This window comes from Lotus japonicus, chromosome 1, assembly GCF_012489685.1.
Source record: "Lotus japonicus ecotype B-129 chromosome 1, LjGifu_v1.2".
Classification (NCBI taxonomy): Eukaryota; Viridiplantae; Streptophyta; class Magnoliopsida; order Fabales; family Fabaceae; genus Lotus; species Lotus japonicus.
The window spans coordinates 96,605,908-96,623,938 of record NC_080041.1 but is presented as its reverse complement, the minus strand read 5'-3'; the positions used below and the strand labels follow the sequence as shown (position 1 = coordinate 96,623,938).

General features: G+C 33.6%; 4 protein-coding genes across 4 annotated transcripts; 2 read left to right on the top strand and 2 right to left on the bottom strand.

Annotated features, from left to right (window-relative positions):
- The first annotated feature begins 4,205 nt into the window (after positions 1–4,205).
- LOC130713544 (uncharacterized) lies at positions 4,206–6,689 on the top strand. Its single transcript, XM_057563317.1, has 3 exons — positions 4,206–4,294; positions 6,201–6,354; positions 6,429–6,689. The coding sequence occupies exons 2-3, from the start codon at positions 6,211–6,213 to the stop codon at positions 6,687–6,689; spliced, it is 405 nt and encodes a 134-aa protein (XP_057419300.1). The 5' UTR covers positions 4,206–4,294; positions 6,201–6,210.
- LOC130732289 (uncharacterized) lies at positions 4,349–6,161 on the top strand. Its single transcript, XM_057584370.1, has 2 exons — positions 4,349–5,624; positions 5,720–6,161. Exons 1-2 carry the CDS (start codon positions 4,935–4,937, stop codon positions 5,978–5,980), a joined length of 951 nt encoding a protein of 316 aa, XP_057440353.1. The 5' UTR covers positions 4,349–4,934; the 3' UTR covers positions 5,981–6,161.
- A 5,409-nt stretch (positions 6,690–12,098) lies between the features above and the next one.
- Positions 12,099–13,006, bottom strand: LOC130732288 (uncharacterized). Its single transcript, XM_057584369.1, has 3 exons — positions 12,576–13,006; positions 12,422–12,490; positions 12,099–12,323 (listed from the first exon to the last, which is right to left on the bottom strand). The coding sequence occupies exons 1-3, from the start codon at positions 12,978–12,980 to the stop codon at positions 12,105–12,107; spliced, it is 693 nt and encodes a 230-aa protein (XP_057440352.1). The 5' UTR covers positions 12,981–13,006; the 3' UTR covers positions 12,099–12,104.
- A 727-nt stretch (positions 13,007–13,733) lies between these two features.
- On the bottom strand, positions 13,734–14,837 carry LOC130713533 (protein FAR1-RELATED SEQUENCE 5-like). The gene has a single exon (XM_057563306.1). The coding sequence runs from the start codon at positions 14,835–14,837 to the stop codon at positions 13,734–13,736; it is 1,104 nt and encodes a 367-aa protein (XP_057419289.1).
- Between the last annotated feature and the right edge of the window lie 3,194 nt (positions 14,838–18,031).

Below are 18,031 nucleotides of genomic sequence, written 5' to 3'. Positions count from 1 at the left end.
TTTCTAGTGCAATATATAAATTTATGTGGCTCACACTTTGTTACTGATTTGTGTCATATAAATATAGAAATGATAATATATTTGTATGATTTCAATTGAATGAGAAGAGTTGTTTAGTAAATTACCATATATGTGAAACTCACAGTTTTATTTTCCAATCATCTGCAACAGGGATATATCACTATGTAATGTGTGTTTCTTGTTGTTGTTGATGATCTTTCTCCTGCAATAAAGAAATAAGAATAAGTAATTTAAAAAAGCAATTTTGAAATTAACTAAAATAATTAAAAATGACATACTTGTTGAAGTAGTTAGAGACAATTGACATTTTTTTCTCACCAGCAGCTGAAGTCTAAGAAATATGAATAATTTGAGTTTGTGAGTGATTTCACTGGTTTGTTTATATAGAGATATAATAGATGCATGGTTCAATATAATACATTTCATTTTTTATTTATTTAATGTAGATAGTTGAATAGCCTCCTGACATTAACAATTTTATTCAGTTTTTGACACTGGTATTGCCATCATCCCACTATTTTTAATTTAATGTTAGTTTTTCTTCGGAGTTACTATGTCAAGAAATTCTAAGAGTTTGTGAGTTTAAGAAAAATAGACATATATTCCTGCAGAAAATTGGACAGCAAACTAAGACCATTGCATATCAAGATTAATTTTGGCGGAAGTATGCTTTATTGTTAATAGTTTTTTTTATTGGACTAAATTGATATTAGTTTAAAATTAACATTAAATTTGATTTTAATTTAAGGTACTGTGCTAAAACCATTTGCAGATATAACTTTGTGGTCTGTTACACTTTTGGCATGGATGTTACTCTTTTGCTTATACATTTGATATTTATTAAGTTTAAAACTGAAATCATTAGTGCACAAGTTTCCACTACCCGTTCATTCACTCATTAAGTTATCTCATTAAAACACCAGTTTTTTTACTAATGTATGTAGGTTCTCATGGGTATTTGTACTTAATACTTAGCTCAAGTGAGCTTTACTAATAGATAGATAGATAGATAAATTTTTTTTTTGGAGAAACCAAATATATATATATATATATATAATTACTTTGGGAAATAAGAGCCCCAAGTACAATATAGATAGATATATATTGTTAGAAAATTTTTTATTTTAAAAGTATTTTATCTAAATTATTTATTAATAAATATTATTTTGTTTTTAATTTTGATTTTTTTAATTTGTCAAATGCAAAGCTCAAGTCAATTTTAAGTCTATGAATGTTGTTATTTAATATAAGTAGTTGAATAGGTTTTTATAATACAAATTTTTTCAGTTTTTAGTTTATTAATTTTTTTTTTTTTAATGTATTTAATAGAAAGGTATGTGAGCTTTTATGGTTTAATACATTAATTGCATGCAAAAACACAAGTGTGCTTTACATATATATATATATATATAGATTTTATAATACAAATTTTTTCAGTTTTTAGTTTATTAATTTTTTTATTTTTTAATGTATTTAATAGAAAGGTATGTGAGCTTTTATGGTTTAATACATTAATTGCATGCAAAAACACAAGTGTGCTTTACATATATATACTAGAAATTAAACCCGTGCGTTGCACGGGTTTTTTTTAAGTTATATGTTAAATTTATCTTCGTATATGTAATAATATAGTAAATGTATTGTGTAGTAGATAATTAAAAATAAGATAAATATATAAAATGTAATTACATTGATAAAGTTTAATAAAATATTTATTGTAAACTAATTTTTTAGTATATTAAAAAATATTTTATGTTGCTTACTAAAATTAATTTTCAATTCATTTCGTGATCATATGTTTTCATAATAGTACACTCTCTATAATAAGTAAAAGGAGGGAAATATATAATTAGAGTTGAATAACTTAGTTTGTGTTTTGTGCAAAATGATGTTTCTCTCTTACTTTTATGCATGTTTTCACCTTGAAAGCAATGTTTGCAATTGAATTTTTATGGGAACAATGGTATAGAAAATGTTTAATTATGAAAAATATTTTTAGTGATGCATATAAAAAATTATATTATTTATTGTTTAATAAGCATTTAATTAGTTAATATGCAGTTTGTAAGAAATTATATTTTTTAATTTAATTTGTTGATAAATGAATTAAGATAATAGTTTATCTTTTTGGTACATCGGAAATATATATTGCACCCTTCAAGGATTGATATTTTGACCTCCCCCACCCTACACACATGTCCTCTAGCTCTTGCCACTTGAGCTATCATTCGATGACAGATAATAATTTATCTTATTCAATATAAACTTTTTACAATTTTGAAGATAGTAAAAAATTGAAAAAACTTTATAAGTGCAATTTACAAACACAAATCGTTCTATCTGATGTATATCTATCATAGTGGTTAAAATTAACTCTTTAATCCCTAAGGTTCGATCATTAAGAACTGTACTCTATGGGAGACCTTTGACTTTAATCACACTCGAGTAGAACATGGTTTCCTCAGTAGATGATACATGTGGCTAAAAAACTAACAAAAATTGTAAAGACTTAGTTAAAAAACTTCATAAGCTTGTCTACTATGAATATAAAGATAAAAATAAGTGGAAGTTGGTTAAGAATATTTTTTATTTTTTATCAATTAAGAAAAATTTTAAGTATACCAAATATAATTGCATTTAGGAAGTTCATTAAACACTTTATTGTATACTACTTTTTTTTCCTATTATAGGTGAGTGCAACAATAATAAACCTCAGGGAAAGTTAGTGCAATATGCCCATATTTATGTAAAAATCATATTAAATATTATTACCCAAAACATATTTTTAATATAAATTATAATTATTATCAACCAAAAATTTCAAAATTAAACTATTTTGAAAAATGAATTTATTTGAGTTATTCTTTTATTTTTTATAAAAAATATGATATGCATAATATTTTAAATATACCTTCTAATTTTATTAATTTATTTTTAATATATTTAATTTATTTATTATCATATATGTATTTAATTAGAAAAATTACTCTATTATAATCAATAATTACTTGATAAAAAATATAAAAGTAGCAATATTAAGAAGAATCATTAAATGATAACCACAATATGTAATTAATGTAAAAACTCAAGTGAGCTTTACATATATATATAGATAGATATATAGATATAGAAGATATATAATGAATAATAAAGTGGATGTAGTTTTTATTTTAGTTTTCAATTTATTTATTTAATATTTTTAATTCAAAAGAAACTTACTATTTTTTTTATTTGTTTAATGCTATTTTTTCAAGTGTGCTTTACATATGTATATAGAAGATAGTTTTTTTTTTTTTTTGGAAAAACCAAATATATATATATATATATAATTACTTTGGGAAATAAGAGCCTCAAGTACAATATAGATAGATATATATTGATAGAAAACTTTTTATTTTAAAAGTATTTTATCTAAATTATTTATTAATAAATATTATTTTGTTTTTTATTTTGATTTTTTAAATTTTTGTCAAATGCAAAGCTCAAGTCAATTTTAAGTCTATGAATGTTGTTGTTTGATATAAGTAGTTGAATAGGTTTTTATAATAAATTTTTTTTCAGTTTTTTATTTATTAATTTTTTTATTTTTTAATGTATTTAATGTAAAGGTATGTGATCTTTTATGGTTTAATACATTAATTGCATGCAAAAACACAAGTGTGCTTTATATATATATATATAATATAGATTTTACTCAATGTACACTAACTAGCACATTGAACAATCAATCAGATAAATGAACAAAATAAGAGAATTGAAAGACGTAAATAGAATACATGCACTTGGAACAAAAAAAAATTGGTCCCTTCTGTGGTGCCTCCTCCCAGGCGCAGGTATGGTGCCTCTGCCTATTTGGACTAGTAAGAATGTGGCATGTATTAAATGAGTTGACTTTTCTTTTTTTCTGAAATGAATTAAAATAATAGGAAATGATTTTCAGAAAATATGGTTTTATAAAAATAAAATATTTATTAATTTGCTAACAGGTCCCTCAGTTAATTAGTTACCACAGTAAAAGTAATACCCTCATTTGAATTGATGTGACTATTGATGTTCCCTCTGTTTTGATAACTGATACACTTCAATATTTTCATCATTTCTCAACACCATCTTCATCCTTCCCAAAGCAGAACATTCCAGAGAAAGAGAAGTGTGAGAGACTGAGTGGCGGAGACGACAAGAGTGATCGACGGTGGAACGGTGGTGGAACGCGACGACGAGGACCGACGGTGGAACGCGACGACGTGAGAGAAGAAGGCGCCAGCGACCTACGGTATGTTCTTCATCTTTTCTTTTCGTAGTTTTGATCTTCAAGTATTCTCTTCTGGGGTTTGGATCTTAATGAAAGAATGGTTTTTTTTCTCAGGGTTTGTGTTCTGATATCGTTCTCATATCTTTGTCTGAGTTAAAGTTTTGATGTTTTGATGTTTACGGTTATTTTTCATAACTTGTAATTACAATTATTCCGAATAGGCTGTAGATTTGCAAACCAACCTTGTATATCACATGCATGTCATTCCCCTTTCTTTGTCTGCATTAAAGGTTTGATTTTTATGTTATTTATGGTTTGTAGATTTGTTATGGAACCTTGTTTATCACATGAGTGTTCTTTTTTTGGTGGGATTGAACCATATTTTTATGTTGATATTGAATTTTAAACGTCTGGGTTCACATTCTTAATCTGTGCTTTGAACTGATTATTTGTGTTTTTGAAGAGATGAGTCAAACAAGTGCTTATGGCCCTTACACACCTGGTTTCAATACTGTGATAAAGTTAAACCTGGTAATTTTTAGCTCCTTCCATTTGTGTTGGTATAGTTATATGGTTTAAACATCAATTTTAATAAGTTTTATTGGAAAAACATTAGGATGACGTGGAAGTTCCAGTAGAGTTTATTGCACAATACAAATCTATGCTGGCAAATCATGTTGTGGTTAGGGATCCTGTAGGGGGGGAGTTCACCTTTCAGTTGGTTGTGGGTAATAATGGAGGTTTGCTCATTGATGTTGTGGTCAAGTTTGTAAAAATGTATGATTTGAAAAGAAATCATTGGGCAGATTTCTCCTATTGTGGAAAGAACAAGTTTTCTATCAGGATATTTGATAGACTGATGAATCAAATAAGCTATGGTGCTGGCCCTTCTGTAAGGCAACCTGATGTTGGGAGTTCAGGTAAGAATGGTGAAGAGGTGGTTGTGTCTGATGTTGGTGATAAGGATGAAGTTGGTGGGGAAGTTCCAGTGGATGATGTCGGTGGTAAGGTTGAAGTTGGTGGGGAAGTTTCAGTTCCAGTGGCTGATGTTGGTGATAAGGATGAAGATGGTGTGGAAGTTCCAGTTCCAGTGGCTGATGTTGGTGGGGAGATACCATTAGCTGATGTTGGTGGGCAGTTTATGGATGTGGATAACATTGAAGAGAATGATGTAATTATGATATCAAGTGATGATGAGGAGGATGATGGAATTGTGCAATTAAGTGATGAGGAGGAGGATGATGGAATTATGCAATTGAGTGATGGAGAGGAGGATGATGGTGTGGAGAGGGTTATTCATAATTTTGATAAGGTCATTAGCAGCTCTGATTCTGGTGGAGGCCAGACAATGGTAAGTACTTGTTTTTAAATTATAGTGCTACTTGTTTTTAAAATTTCGTTTGCTGTATGTGATATCTAATACAATGTTTATTTTTTTATTTTCAGGCATTGCCTAAGTTGTATGTGGTGAATCATATTAGGGCAAACTGGGAGAATATCGTTCTACAAACCCCTAGGGGTAGAACTTATAGTTGTCTGCTGAAAAGAAGGAATCCAAGGAAGATTGATACTCCAATCCACATTGCAAAGGATTGGTATCAATATGTGAAGGATCATGAGTTGAAGTATAGGGATGTTGTGCACTTTAGGCCAGTTAGCACTCACAACAATTTGGTTAATGTTACCATTACCCGTGGGCAGCCGTAGTGAGTTTGATGTTTTGTTGATTTCCTATTAATGTTTTCAGTTTGGACCTTGTATGTTTTGCCTTTGTTTTGTGCAACTTTTGGACTGGCTTGATGCCCCTGGCTTGTTAGACCTTTTTGGATATGTTTTGTGCAACTTGGTGTTTTATGGATATTAGTTAATCAATGACTTTATATGTTATTAAGGTTTCAATTATTTACTTATTAGTATATTTCTGTAGTGTATAATATATGGCATCTCAATCATTCTCTTCGACACAAAGAAGAAATGGGATTGCTGATGGAAGGCTCTGTACTTGCGGCCTTACCCCAGCCCTAAAGACTTCATGGTCCAGTAGTAATTATGGACGAAGATATTTTCAATGTCCTTTGAAGGTAAACAGGGAGTTTTTGTTATGTATTCAGTTGACAACAAGGAATATATAACTTATGAACTTAAATATACGCAGGCTTGTGGGTATTATGATTGGCTTGATCCCCCTGTGCATGGGCAAGTTGTTGAAGCCCCCATGACTGCTGCTGTGACTCCTGGTCAAGTTGTTCAAGCCCCCATGACTGCTGCTGTGACTCCTGGTCAAGTTGATGATTGCTTTGAAGGATTAAAGAGGGCAGAAGCTTTGATCTTTGACTACAAGAGAAGGGAACAAATGTATTTCATTGTTGTTGTTGTCTCTTTGGTAGTTGTTGTGCTACTTATTTTGTTTAAGTGATTTACACAAGCTTTGGATATGTAAAACTGTTTTTGAGAAGTGGTCACATGTATGTGTACTCTTTTTGAATTATTAACTCTTTTATGAGAAGTGCTCACATGAGTCCTCTTTTTAAACTTATCTAAATTTACATTTTTTAGTATACATAATAATTTAATGAAACTGTGTAAGTAGATGATGAGAAACCTCCCAAGATGACTATGATAAAATTATGTAAGTAGATGATGAGAAACCTCCAAAAATGACTATAATAAAACTATGACAAAAGAGCATACAAAAGAACCAAGAACATTTGCTATATTAAGTGAAAACTGGTCCAAATAAAATAGTGAGTAAGTAGTGCTCTTGTCAAACTTGACTATGATTTACTATGTCAAAAGATGTTACTATCGCTATGAAACATGTTTTCAACTGTTTTTAAGTGAAAATGGGTCCAAATAAGGTTGCTCTTGTCTAAGTTAGGTTGATCTTTCTATTGCTATGAATCATGTTTCTATTTTCAATAGAAAATGGTCCAAATATATAACTAAGTTGCGCTCTTGTGTTCTTGTTTAAGCTATAGCTATTATTGCATTTGAAGAAAACATGATCTAATAAACATGATATAAGACAACCAACGCATAAAAATTTATAAAAGGGTTTTTTGGCAACTAGTGCCTTAACAAGCAAAATTTGGCAACTAGTGCCTTAACCTGATGAACAAAATTTGGCAACTACAAGTGCCCTGAAAAAGGATTCAATGCGTCCACGCTTGCGCATACACAAAGATAAAGCACGGAATAAAAAATATAGATTGTGTCTAACAATAACCAAGATTACAAAATCAGCAAGTCTTTGGCACCCCTTTCTTCTTGTTTCCAGCTTCTGATATCCTGTTGTAGTACACCAATGATTTTGATAGCATAACTCCTTGAAGCAAATTATGTGAATGGAGAACAAGGTCCACAACAAGTTTCAATCTTGTGAAGTTATCAACCTCTATCTTGTATCCATTTATCCCCATCTGGTTCATCCAAGTTGCAACAAAAACTCCATAGTCGTTTCTGCATGACAGAAAACAATTTTCAATCAGTAAGTTACATGGTTTCAAAAGTATAAAAGAATTAAATTGTTATATGTAACTTACGAATCTTTCTTTTGAACCATAAGCCCTTCTGGGATAACCATTTTGAATTCAGACACAATAGGCTTAGGGCTATCATCGATGAGATAAAATGACTGGTCTTGCAGAAGTTCTTCCAAATAAATACACTACGAGCAACAAGTTTTCTCTTAGTAACAAAATTAATAACACAAATCATGTAATCAAAAAAGTAAATTCATTATAAGGTTATACCAGTAGTTTGGTACGCCTAATTCTGGCAAGCATCCTGCCTTCTTCCGGATAGCTGTCGAGATACACTACTTGCTCATTCTTAAAGTCCAGGACTATAAGGTACCAGTGCTTATTGTCGTCGTTAACAGGAATAAATATCTGGCAGAAAGCAACCATGTAGATAAAGCTCAAACAAGCTACATTTTGAATGAAATGATATGTTACACAATTATTGAGTTACCTTTTCAAGAAGGTCTACTTTCCCCATGAAATTTGCCTTAATTAAAATCTTCATAGAATTAGGGTTTGTAGTCCATGACAAAATAGCTTGCTACAGTGGAAAAGAACAACTTCAGTGAACCTTATATTTCATTTCTATTAAACAGAACTTGCCATTAAGAATGAGCAGATGATATTACCGAAACATTTGTTGGGAAAAACCATATGGGTGGATTTTGATTAAAAGACCTCTCCTTCTTGGTCAACAAGCAAGCTAGCAAGTTAAGCAAATCCGTCACCAACTCTCCTTTTGGTTTCAGGCACTGCAGCACACCACGGGTTCCATCCGAGAAAGGGATTTCAGGCTTCACCAAGGCCTCTTTCCTGCCATGAACATAACATGCATATTAAATTAGCTCTTCTACTGAGTATCAAAAAATAATTTAACTACGTAAATAAAAACTCAGACATTTTACCAAGCCATGTCATCTTTATTGGCCTTCTTAAAGATATAAGATGCCACAGCCGTCTCAGCATAAGATAGTTGGAATGTGTTCTCATTCTTGAATATCTTGTTCAGGAACTACAAGATACACATGTATGACAGTCAATTTAACAAGTAAAGTTCTTAATTAATGGGTCAAAATTTTAAAACTTACCGGTGGAACATAATGAGGGGTAACTATTTCAGGTTTTTGGGGGATTGAAAGTCAGCATTGGTAATTTGGTTTCCTGGATTTGTGTCCTGTGACGTAACAGGTGGGCTGAAAAGCTTCCTAACAAGTGAACTGTGATTTTCTGTAGATGTTGGTGCGATCTCAACGGTTTCAGTTTGGATTTCAGTATTTGGTGTTGGTAGGTCAGCAATAGGTGTTGGAGTTCAACCGTTGGTGCAACAAACTTTTGCATGATTTTCTCTATCGCTTCAGGTATTGGTTCAACTGATGAAGATGGATCTAACTGTGTTCCTTCTGTGGGAAGAATCTGGACACATTTGGACTTTATCATTGTCTGTGTCAACCACCCAATACTAGCCATAATAGCTTCCATGTTTGCCTCCAACGTATTAAATTTCTCTTCATTAACCACTCCCTGCATTGTAAAATATAAAAAAAAAATTTAAACCTTGGCTATAGGTTTCACAGCTGTAATTTAAGCAGGGATTCAAGGTTTCCTAATTTGAATCCATTATATGAAGTTTAATTTGGCATACTACTATGGTAAGCAAGGGAATAAGATACGGAAAATTCAACTGAAGCAATTTAAGCTATTTAAGTGAAAAGTAATTCATTTTACTTCAAAACATACCTTTTTTTTCTTGTCATCTTCTTGTTGATCACCATAATATGGAAGATTCATGTTCAGCTGCAGCCCAGAATCTTGATTACTGCAAATAAGATATGAATGTCAAAAACCTACGAAACCTAATACATAAACACGACAGAACAGAAACAGAGTTTTAGATGAGTAACACTGATTACCTCGAAGATATGAGTACCAAAGAAGGGTTAGCGTTCTGATTTGGGACGGTGAAATCCAAGTCCGGCGAATTGACGGAGATGCAATCCACTTCTCGACGATTTCGCTTCCGGTGGCTTCGTCGAACAACTGGGGCTCCTTTCGTTTTCATGGTAGACATCAATCAGATGATTTTGGACCGTAAATCTTCCACTCCTTGTTAGACTCTGAATCCCATTCATAATTGAAGCAATTTTATAGTACTAGGGGGAATTGATTGAAACCCTAAACCCCTTCACGAGTTTTGAGGCTGGAAGATCAAACAACAAAGCTGCAATCAATTTTCCTCATTACTCCCCCTCTCATAACCCTATCAAGCATGCGGCCTCTCCATATTCCAATTTTGGAGCCACCGAAAGTGCTTAACTTCACCATCTCCTCACCTTCCATTTTCGAAGCTTTATGGCACCATGGTTTGGAAGTTAAATGTTTTTTAATTTTTTATATTTAACTTATTTTAGAAATAATATTTATAAATAGGTATAAAAATTATTTATTAACATTATTTATTAATAAATACTATATAAATAATATTTAATGGCCTAATATGGAGAGCGGCGGAGCAACAAGAGTCTCGGCAGAGCTTAAGAAGGATAAAGGCCTAATATGAAGCTTCGGTCTTACTTAAGCTTTAAGTTTGACCTAATATGTAGAGCGGCGGAGCAACAAGAGTCTCGGCAGAGCTTAAGAAGGATAAAGGCCTAATATGAAGCTTCGGTCTTACTTAAGCTTTAAGTTTGACCTAATATGTAGAGCGGCGGAGCAACAAGAGTCTAGGCAGAGCTTAAGAAGGATAAAGGCCTAATATGAAGCTTCGGTCTTACTTAAGCTTTAAGTTTGGCCTAATATGGAGAACGGCGGAGCAACAAGAGTCTCGGCAGAGCTTAAGAAGGATAAAGGCCTAATATGAAGCTTCGGTCTTACTTAAGCTTTAAGTTTGACCTAATATGGAGAGCGGCGGAGCAACAAGAGTCTCGGCAGAGCTTAAGAAGGATAAAGGCCTAATATGAAGCTTCGGTCTTACTTAAGCTTTAAGTTTGGCCTAATATGGAGAGCGGCGGAGCAACAAGAGTCTCGGCAGAGCTTAAGAAGGATAAAGGCCTAATATGAAGCTTCGGTCTTACTTAAGCTTTAAGTTTGACCTAATATGGAGAGCGGCGGAGCAACAAGAGTCTCGGCAGAGCTTAAGAAGGATAAAGGCCTAATATGAAGCTTCGGTCTTACTTAAGCTTTAAGTTTGACCTAATATGGAGAGCGGCGGAGCAACAAGAGTCTCGGCAGAGCTTAAGAAGGATAAAGGCCTAATATGAAGCTTCGGTCTTACTTAAGCTTTAAGTTTGGCCTAATATGGAGAGCGGCGGAGCAACAAGAGTCTCGGCAGAGCTTAAGAAGGATAAAGGCCTAATATGAAGCTTCGGTCTTACTTAAGCTTTAAGTTTGACCTAATATGGAGAGCGGCGGAGCAACAAGAGTCTCGGCAGAGCTTAAGAAGGATAAAGGCCTAATATGAAGCTTCGGTCTTACTTAAGCTTTAAGTTTGACCTAATATGGAGAGCGGCGGAGCAACAAGAGTCTCGACAGAGCTTAAGAAGGATAAAGGCCTAATATGAAGCTTCGGTCTTACTTAAGCTTTAAGTTTGACCTAATATGGAGAGCGGCGGAGCAATAAGAGTCTAAGTTTATTAATATGAAGCTTCGCACGACCTTAAGTTTAAGTTTATTAATCTTAACTCAATTAAATACTCGCATTAACTCAATTAAATATTTATGTTTACAGTTTCATTTCAATAGTTACTTCTAGCTTAGTGGTTAGTAGCATCCTATATTTCCCACATGTCCTAGGTTCGAATACTCCTATAATCAGTTTTTAATTATTTTTTTATTTGCTTATCCGTATTAAATATATTATTTAACTGTTTGTTAGTAATAATGAGTGGTATCCCAGTGGTAAATATCCTCCTGTTGGTTCTACATGTCCCTGGTTCAAATCTCATGTTCTTCTTTTTTTTACCCATTTTGTACAGATTATAACATTGGTCTCTTTTTATACAAGTACTGGATTGCATAAATATGGCACAAAGATGGTAACTGAAATATTCTAAACTAAGCATTTGGATGAAAGAACTCAAAAACTATGAATTAATAATTCAGCAATAAAATTCATTGGTCCAACATTCAATCATAATAACTTCAAGACTTCATAAACAAAAAATACTTCAAAATCAGCGAGGACTTCAATAACATAGCCATATTAGTTCCCAGCAAAAATTACATGAAAAAAAACAGGTTCATTAATGGTTTAAGCAACACAATGCAATAGCAATTCCAAGCAAAATTCAGAGCCACATCTAATATTCAGTCTTCTACTGAGTGCCATAAGGCGATTGCTGGTATGAAGCAAAAGGATGGAAAGATTGTAAAATCTGGCTCGCAGGGAATTGGGGAAACAAATTGAACCCACTTGGGAAACTCATTGGAGGGGCTTCAATATCAGCTTGAGGTTGCTCAATAGTTGGTGACACCATAGCTTGGGAACTTCCAGTGTTGCGTTTAACATCCTTTTGGGTTCTTCTATCTCCCACCTAAAATTCACAGCCAAATATAAACCATAAACAACAATTTTACAACAGAACATGCCACTCAAATTTATACAACATAGTAAATATGACATATAACATGCCTTTCTTTTGGCTTTGACTGTACTCATTGAACTGGGCCCTCCATTATCTCCTCCTAATGATGGCACGGGCTGTATACAATTTAAAATATTAATGTCATACACATGGTAATTGGCTGCAAAATAATCCAATAGAAAAATTATACAAACAACTTACAGTATCAGCAGTGTTATCACCATCAATTTCAACAGATGAATCTTCATCTTCTTCAGCATCTGCAAAACTTTCTCCAACTTCATTACCCTCAAATAATGTAGGACATGTCCTGATTGTGTGGCCACCCTTTCTGCAATTAGAGCATAGCCTTTTCGTCTTCTTATACTTCTTCTTCCGTGGAGCGCCCTTTGTTTTGACAACAGCTGGGTCACCAATGACAAATAAATTGGTTGCAGCAGAATTGGGATGGCGACGTTTCTGAAATTTCATGACAAGCTTGTATATGTCCTCGATAACATTTGAGAAATCAGAAGAGTCATCAGCACCATATTCACTCAGAAAGTTGCATGCAGCAGAAATTACACCTCTACGCAGCATTTTCATTCTATCAGTATCAACCTCCATAGCAGGGATAGATTGTAATGAATCAGCCTTTGCAGTCTTCAGCCACCTTTTAGAAACAAGACTAGCAGGGAATTCATTCATGTTCTCAGTTCTCATTGCACATATAATGTGAGAACAAGGTATGCCAACATATTCAGAAAACCCACAATCACAATTAAACATGTTCTGATTCTTGTCATAAATGACCAAGAACTGAGTGTTTGGATGACGACAAATGCTAAACTTTATCATCACTGTGGTACCAATCTCTGATCGTTCAACAAGATTAAGGTTAAGTGCTCGTTGAATCATATGTCTCACTTCCCTAAACATATTCAATGTCAACAACTTTGCTGCCCCTTGTTCAATGTGACTCAAAGCAGTAATCAAGACAGGCTCACCATAACTTGACTTGAAATCAGAGGCTAACTCATTATGCCTATACTCCTCCACAGCTCTCTCAAAGTTATAAATGAAATCAAGGATGCTATTTTTGCACTGCACATACCTCTTAATAAATGAGTTAATGCCTTCACATAGAGAGGTAGTCCTGATACCGGCAAAAAATTTCTCTCGCATAAACGCAGTTGCCCACATCTGCCTAGTTTCATACGTCTGTTTAATCCATTTTTCCTCACCAATACCATACTTTTCAATCACTTGCAGCCATTTAGTTTCAAAACGTTCTGGAGTGAAATTCCCATAAATCAAAGTCTTAAATTCATTCAAGAAATCTGGAATCTTAATTTTCTCAAGACAGTTTTGCTGAATATGTCATCCACAAAGCCTATGAGTAGCATTAGGAAACACAACCTTCACTGCTTCACGCATAGATTTGTCTCCATCAGTCACAACAGCTTTGGGTTGCTTTCCAAACATAGCTTCATCCAAGGCTTTCAGGACCCATTTGTAAGTCTCAATGGTCTCATCACAAACCAAGGCACATGCAAAAATTGTAGTCTCCTTGTGATGATTGTAGCCAGAAAAGATAACAACCGGTTTGTTGTACTTGTTCTTCTTGTAGGTGCTGTCAAAAACAATGGCATCTCCAAACGCTTGGTAATCAAGGCGACTTGTTCCATCGCACCAAAACAAGTTTTCAAGATTTTCTTCACCTGATCTTGTGAATTTGAAAAAAAACATGGGATCCTTCTCCCCCTTACGCTGCAAATAACTCAATGCACTGGCTGCATCTCCAGCACCTAAACTTATCCTTTTCTTCTTATCAACATGATTATATAAGTCCTTTTTCAGAAAACCCACCGATTCATGCCCACCTTTCTGACCCATCAAAAGCCCCATTATGTTGCAACTTCTCACCCTATACAGCTTTAGACTGTCTACTTGAGCCTTGTCACCATCAGTCAATCCCCTGAATGAGGGCATCAAATGAACGTGGGATGCAGGTGTCAACCCATGATTGTGTTCTGGTTCAAATAGCACAACCTTCCACTTGCTTGAGTCTGCATGAAAACGGACACGGAACTTTGCTGGGCAAGCCACTCTGGTAATAGGCTTTGCTTCTTTGACTCGGCTAACCTTATTCAAATGCTTCTCATGTCTCTCACCTTCCCTATTACACACCAGTTGACGACTAATAATATTACCCTTTCGATCACGACGGACATCATCTTTCCTTGCACCAAAACCTTTGAAATGGGCATAGTGTTGGTAAAATTCAACAGCATCCTTCTCATAACAAAACACCAGCTCCCTTATCTCATCAACTGTCAAGTCAGGGATTAATTTGCAACGATCTGGATTAGAATTCTCATTATTGCCATTGCCATCATCAGCCACTGCCACAGAATCAACATCCTCACTCATACCTCCATCATTAGACAAGTCAATAGAGAAATATTCATTCACATCTGCCATGGCAGCAAACCTATGCAACGAAACCAATAAATAAGTACAACACAAAGATTTTAAGTAAACAAAACCTGATTTTCGAAAACAACGAAATCAATTTGGTAAACCTTAAACAAAAAAAATTTCATTCAGATTTTTTAAACCCTAAACCCACCGATTCAAAAGCCTAAACCCAAAAGCACAATACCCAAAATGCGATTTAAACCATAAACCCAGATTCAAAACCCACAAATATAAGAACCCCTTAATTTGAAATCAAACAACAACAACGAATAATAGATTAGGAAAATGCGATTTTAGAACCAAAACACACTAAACCCAGATTCAGAAACGGACCGTGCTATTTGATGAAGAAGCTGGAACGTGAAGAAGCTCGAACGACAATGAAGAAGCTGATGACGACAATGGTCCTCGTCTGCGAAAAACGAACGATGAAGAAGCTGGAAGGTGAAGAAGCTGGAAGGTGAAGAAGCTGATACTATTTAGGGTTCAAGGAAGAAGAAGAAGAAAATGGGTTGAACTCAGAATACAAATAAGCTTGGTAAAAATTCTCAATGATGGTTAAAAGATAATATACAACTTTCAAATAATTGCTAAAAGGCCCCTCTGAAAATAAAATATAAAACATTTTTGATTTTCTAAAAAACAATTCAAATTTGAACAGAAAAAGAAAATTTGAAAATACTAATACACATGGCAGCATATTATTTGCTAAAAGGGTTGGAGGCACCACACCCTTAAAAATAGGGAGGCACCACAGAATTTGCCAAAAAAATTAGTGACTTCCACAATCTCATTTCAGCGTTAACAAAATAATCTACCACAAGACAATAATCATAGGACCACATATTAAAGTTCTGTGCTCAATCAACAACAGAAGCCGATAGAAATAGACCACAATATCGGCATTATGCCTCATTGAAGGGACAAATATCATAAATGAAAGTCAATTTATGCATTTAAAACACCAAACAAGAAGAAAACTTTGTAATATGACGCACAAAACAAAATTCAGACAGTTCTTCAATTCTACCACGGATATAGCAGCGCCAAAAATTAAGGGGATGCTTTTCTACACACCCTTCAAGTGACAGCAAGCACTTCCCAAAAGCCAAAGTTTTTTTTTTTTCCTAGAGTTGAACTTTATACCACTTAGTCATAGATACTCTGATACCATATCAAATAACCTATTATCCCAAAAATTTAAGTTGTTTGGTAAGAATCACATGAATGATTTTATATTATATTCTAACAATGCTTATGAGTCATTATGCAGGGGACTGACGAGACTGCGCTACCCGAGCCCAAGACTCACTTAGTGAAAATTCATAGTCGCAGAAGGTCACATTCACTCTAGACCGCTCACCATCAAAGGTCAGAATAAGGGACATAATACTAAAATATAACAGCACATTAATAACAAACCCTCAAATTCCAAGAGCATATAACAACACCAATAATCGCTTAATAATCAATGGTAACAATTACCATTATCTAATATGTCATGGTTATATATAAACCCAGGGGTCCAAGAGACAAAGAAGAGGCTTATAAGATGTGCCACTAAACTAAGGAAAATCATCTTTTAAAACTAATCTTAGCCTTGAGCATGGACTCTTGCCTCTTAGTTTCACTATCTTATCTCATTATAACTAAATTATCATAACGCTAATTGTGGTTGACATTGGTCTAACTCAAATGTGGAATCTGGAATATTGTGACATTGTTTGTGCGTTTGATTGGAAGGATGCGGTGAAGGTTTTGTTTAGCACGACGAATGTTCAAAACTACTGATTGCGAAATCGAATTCGCAGGGTTAAAAGCATGTTATCTCGAGAATGAATGATCTGTATTATTCATGCTCCTCGTTACAACAATTAAAGTTAAGAAGAAATGAAAATGCAAGATGCAAAAATTCTATATTCTTTTATATAATCTATTAACATCTGTGCATAATTAATAAATTTATTAGTCTAACATTTCCTTCAGTATTATGAATAAGAGAAAATATAATAAAATAATAATGATATTTAAGAGTGCACGCGATTTGGATTGGATAAATTTTTGACTTAAATAGAACCAAATGTATTAATCAAATTTATTCGGGTTGTTTTGGATCGGATTTCACATGTTTTAGTTGTGATCTCGAACCAAACCATCGAACGAGCTTATCAGATAGTTATTAAAATTATAATAATAAATATAAAATATCAAACAAATGAAAAAATTTATTGCAAATTTGAAAAAAAATAGATATATTCAACTATCGAGAATGTAACAAGGATCTCAAGTCCTCCTCCTTCATATCAATAAAGGCAACGAGAACGAGATACCCTAAAAGGGAAAAAGTGAGCATTTTTATCGAAATAAAACAAACATGGATGTGCAAACGTGGCACACTACCATAAATCAAACACCGAATTTCACTAGTGATAGAATCTTGTGATGATGGAGGTTGTTCGACGGGTTCAATGAAGAAGATCTTCTGCCACTCCCACCGTTGTTTGCTCATCCATCTTCATCGTCATCTTGTTCATCGTTGATTCCTCTAAAGTTTCTTCTTCGTCATCCTCTGCTATTGCGCATCAACCTATCACACCTCCTCATCTTGTTCAAGTCCGATCGATCTCTCCCTCTCCCTCTCCCTCACCCAATCTCAAATCATTTTGATTTGCTATCCTCGTCAGTACAAGTAAAGGTGCGGTATCTGTGAAACGTGCAAATATGAGCTTGCTCTCTCCACAAGTTTTTTGATTTCTCAACCTCAATAAATGAATAGAAATTATAAAGCTTTGAAATGTTAATTTGAAGTTAGTTTTAATTATTATTTAGTCAAACTTTCTATCACTTTATTATTTTAATGATCAATTTAAAAAAATTATTAATTTTGAATATCATGCTAAATGATCTAAATAGACATTCAAAATTAAATGTGATATACATATGATAATGTATTCTAGTTTCAAACATAAACAATTGACTATTTTTGGCTATATGATAAAAATAATGTACAATTTAGGGAAAAAGATTAAGTAATGAATTGTCCATCACCATCACACACCTAAATTAACTTAAGCGTGAATGTTCTAACTTAAGTGAGATTTAGAGTTCGAGTCTAAATATGTGAATTCATTTGCACTAAATTCTTAGTAGGGAGAACTTTATCGACCATAATCTTCCTATGCGGCTTCAATAGAATT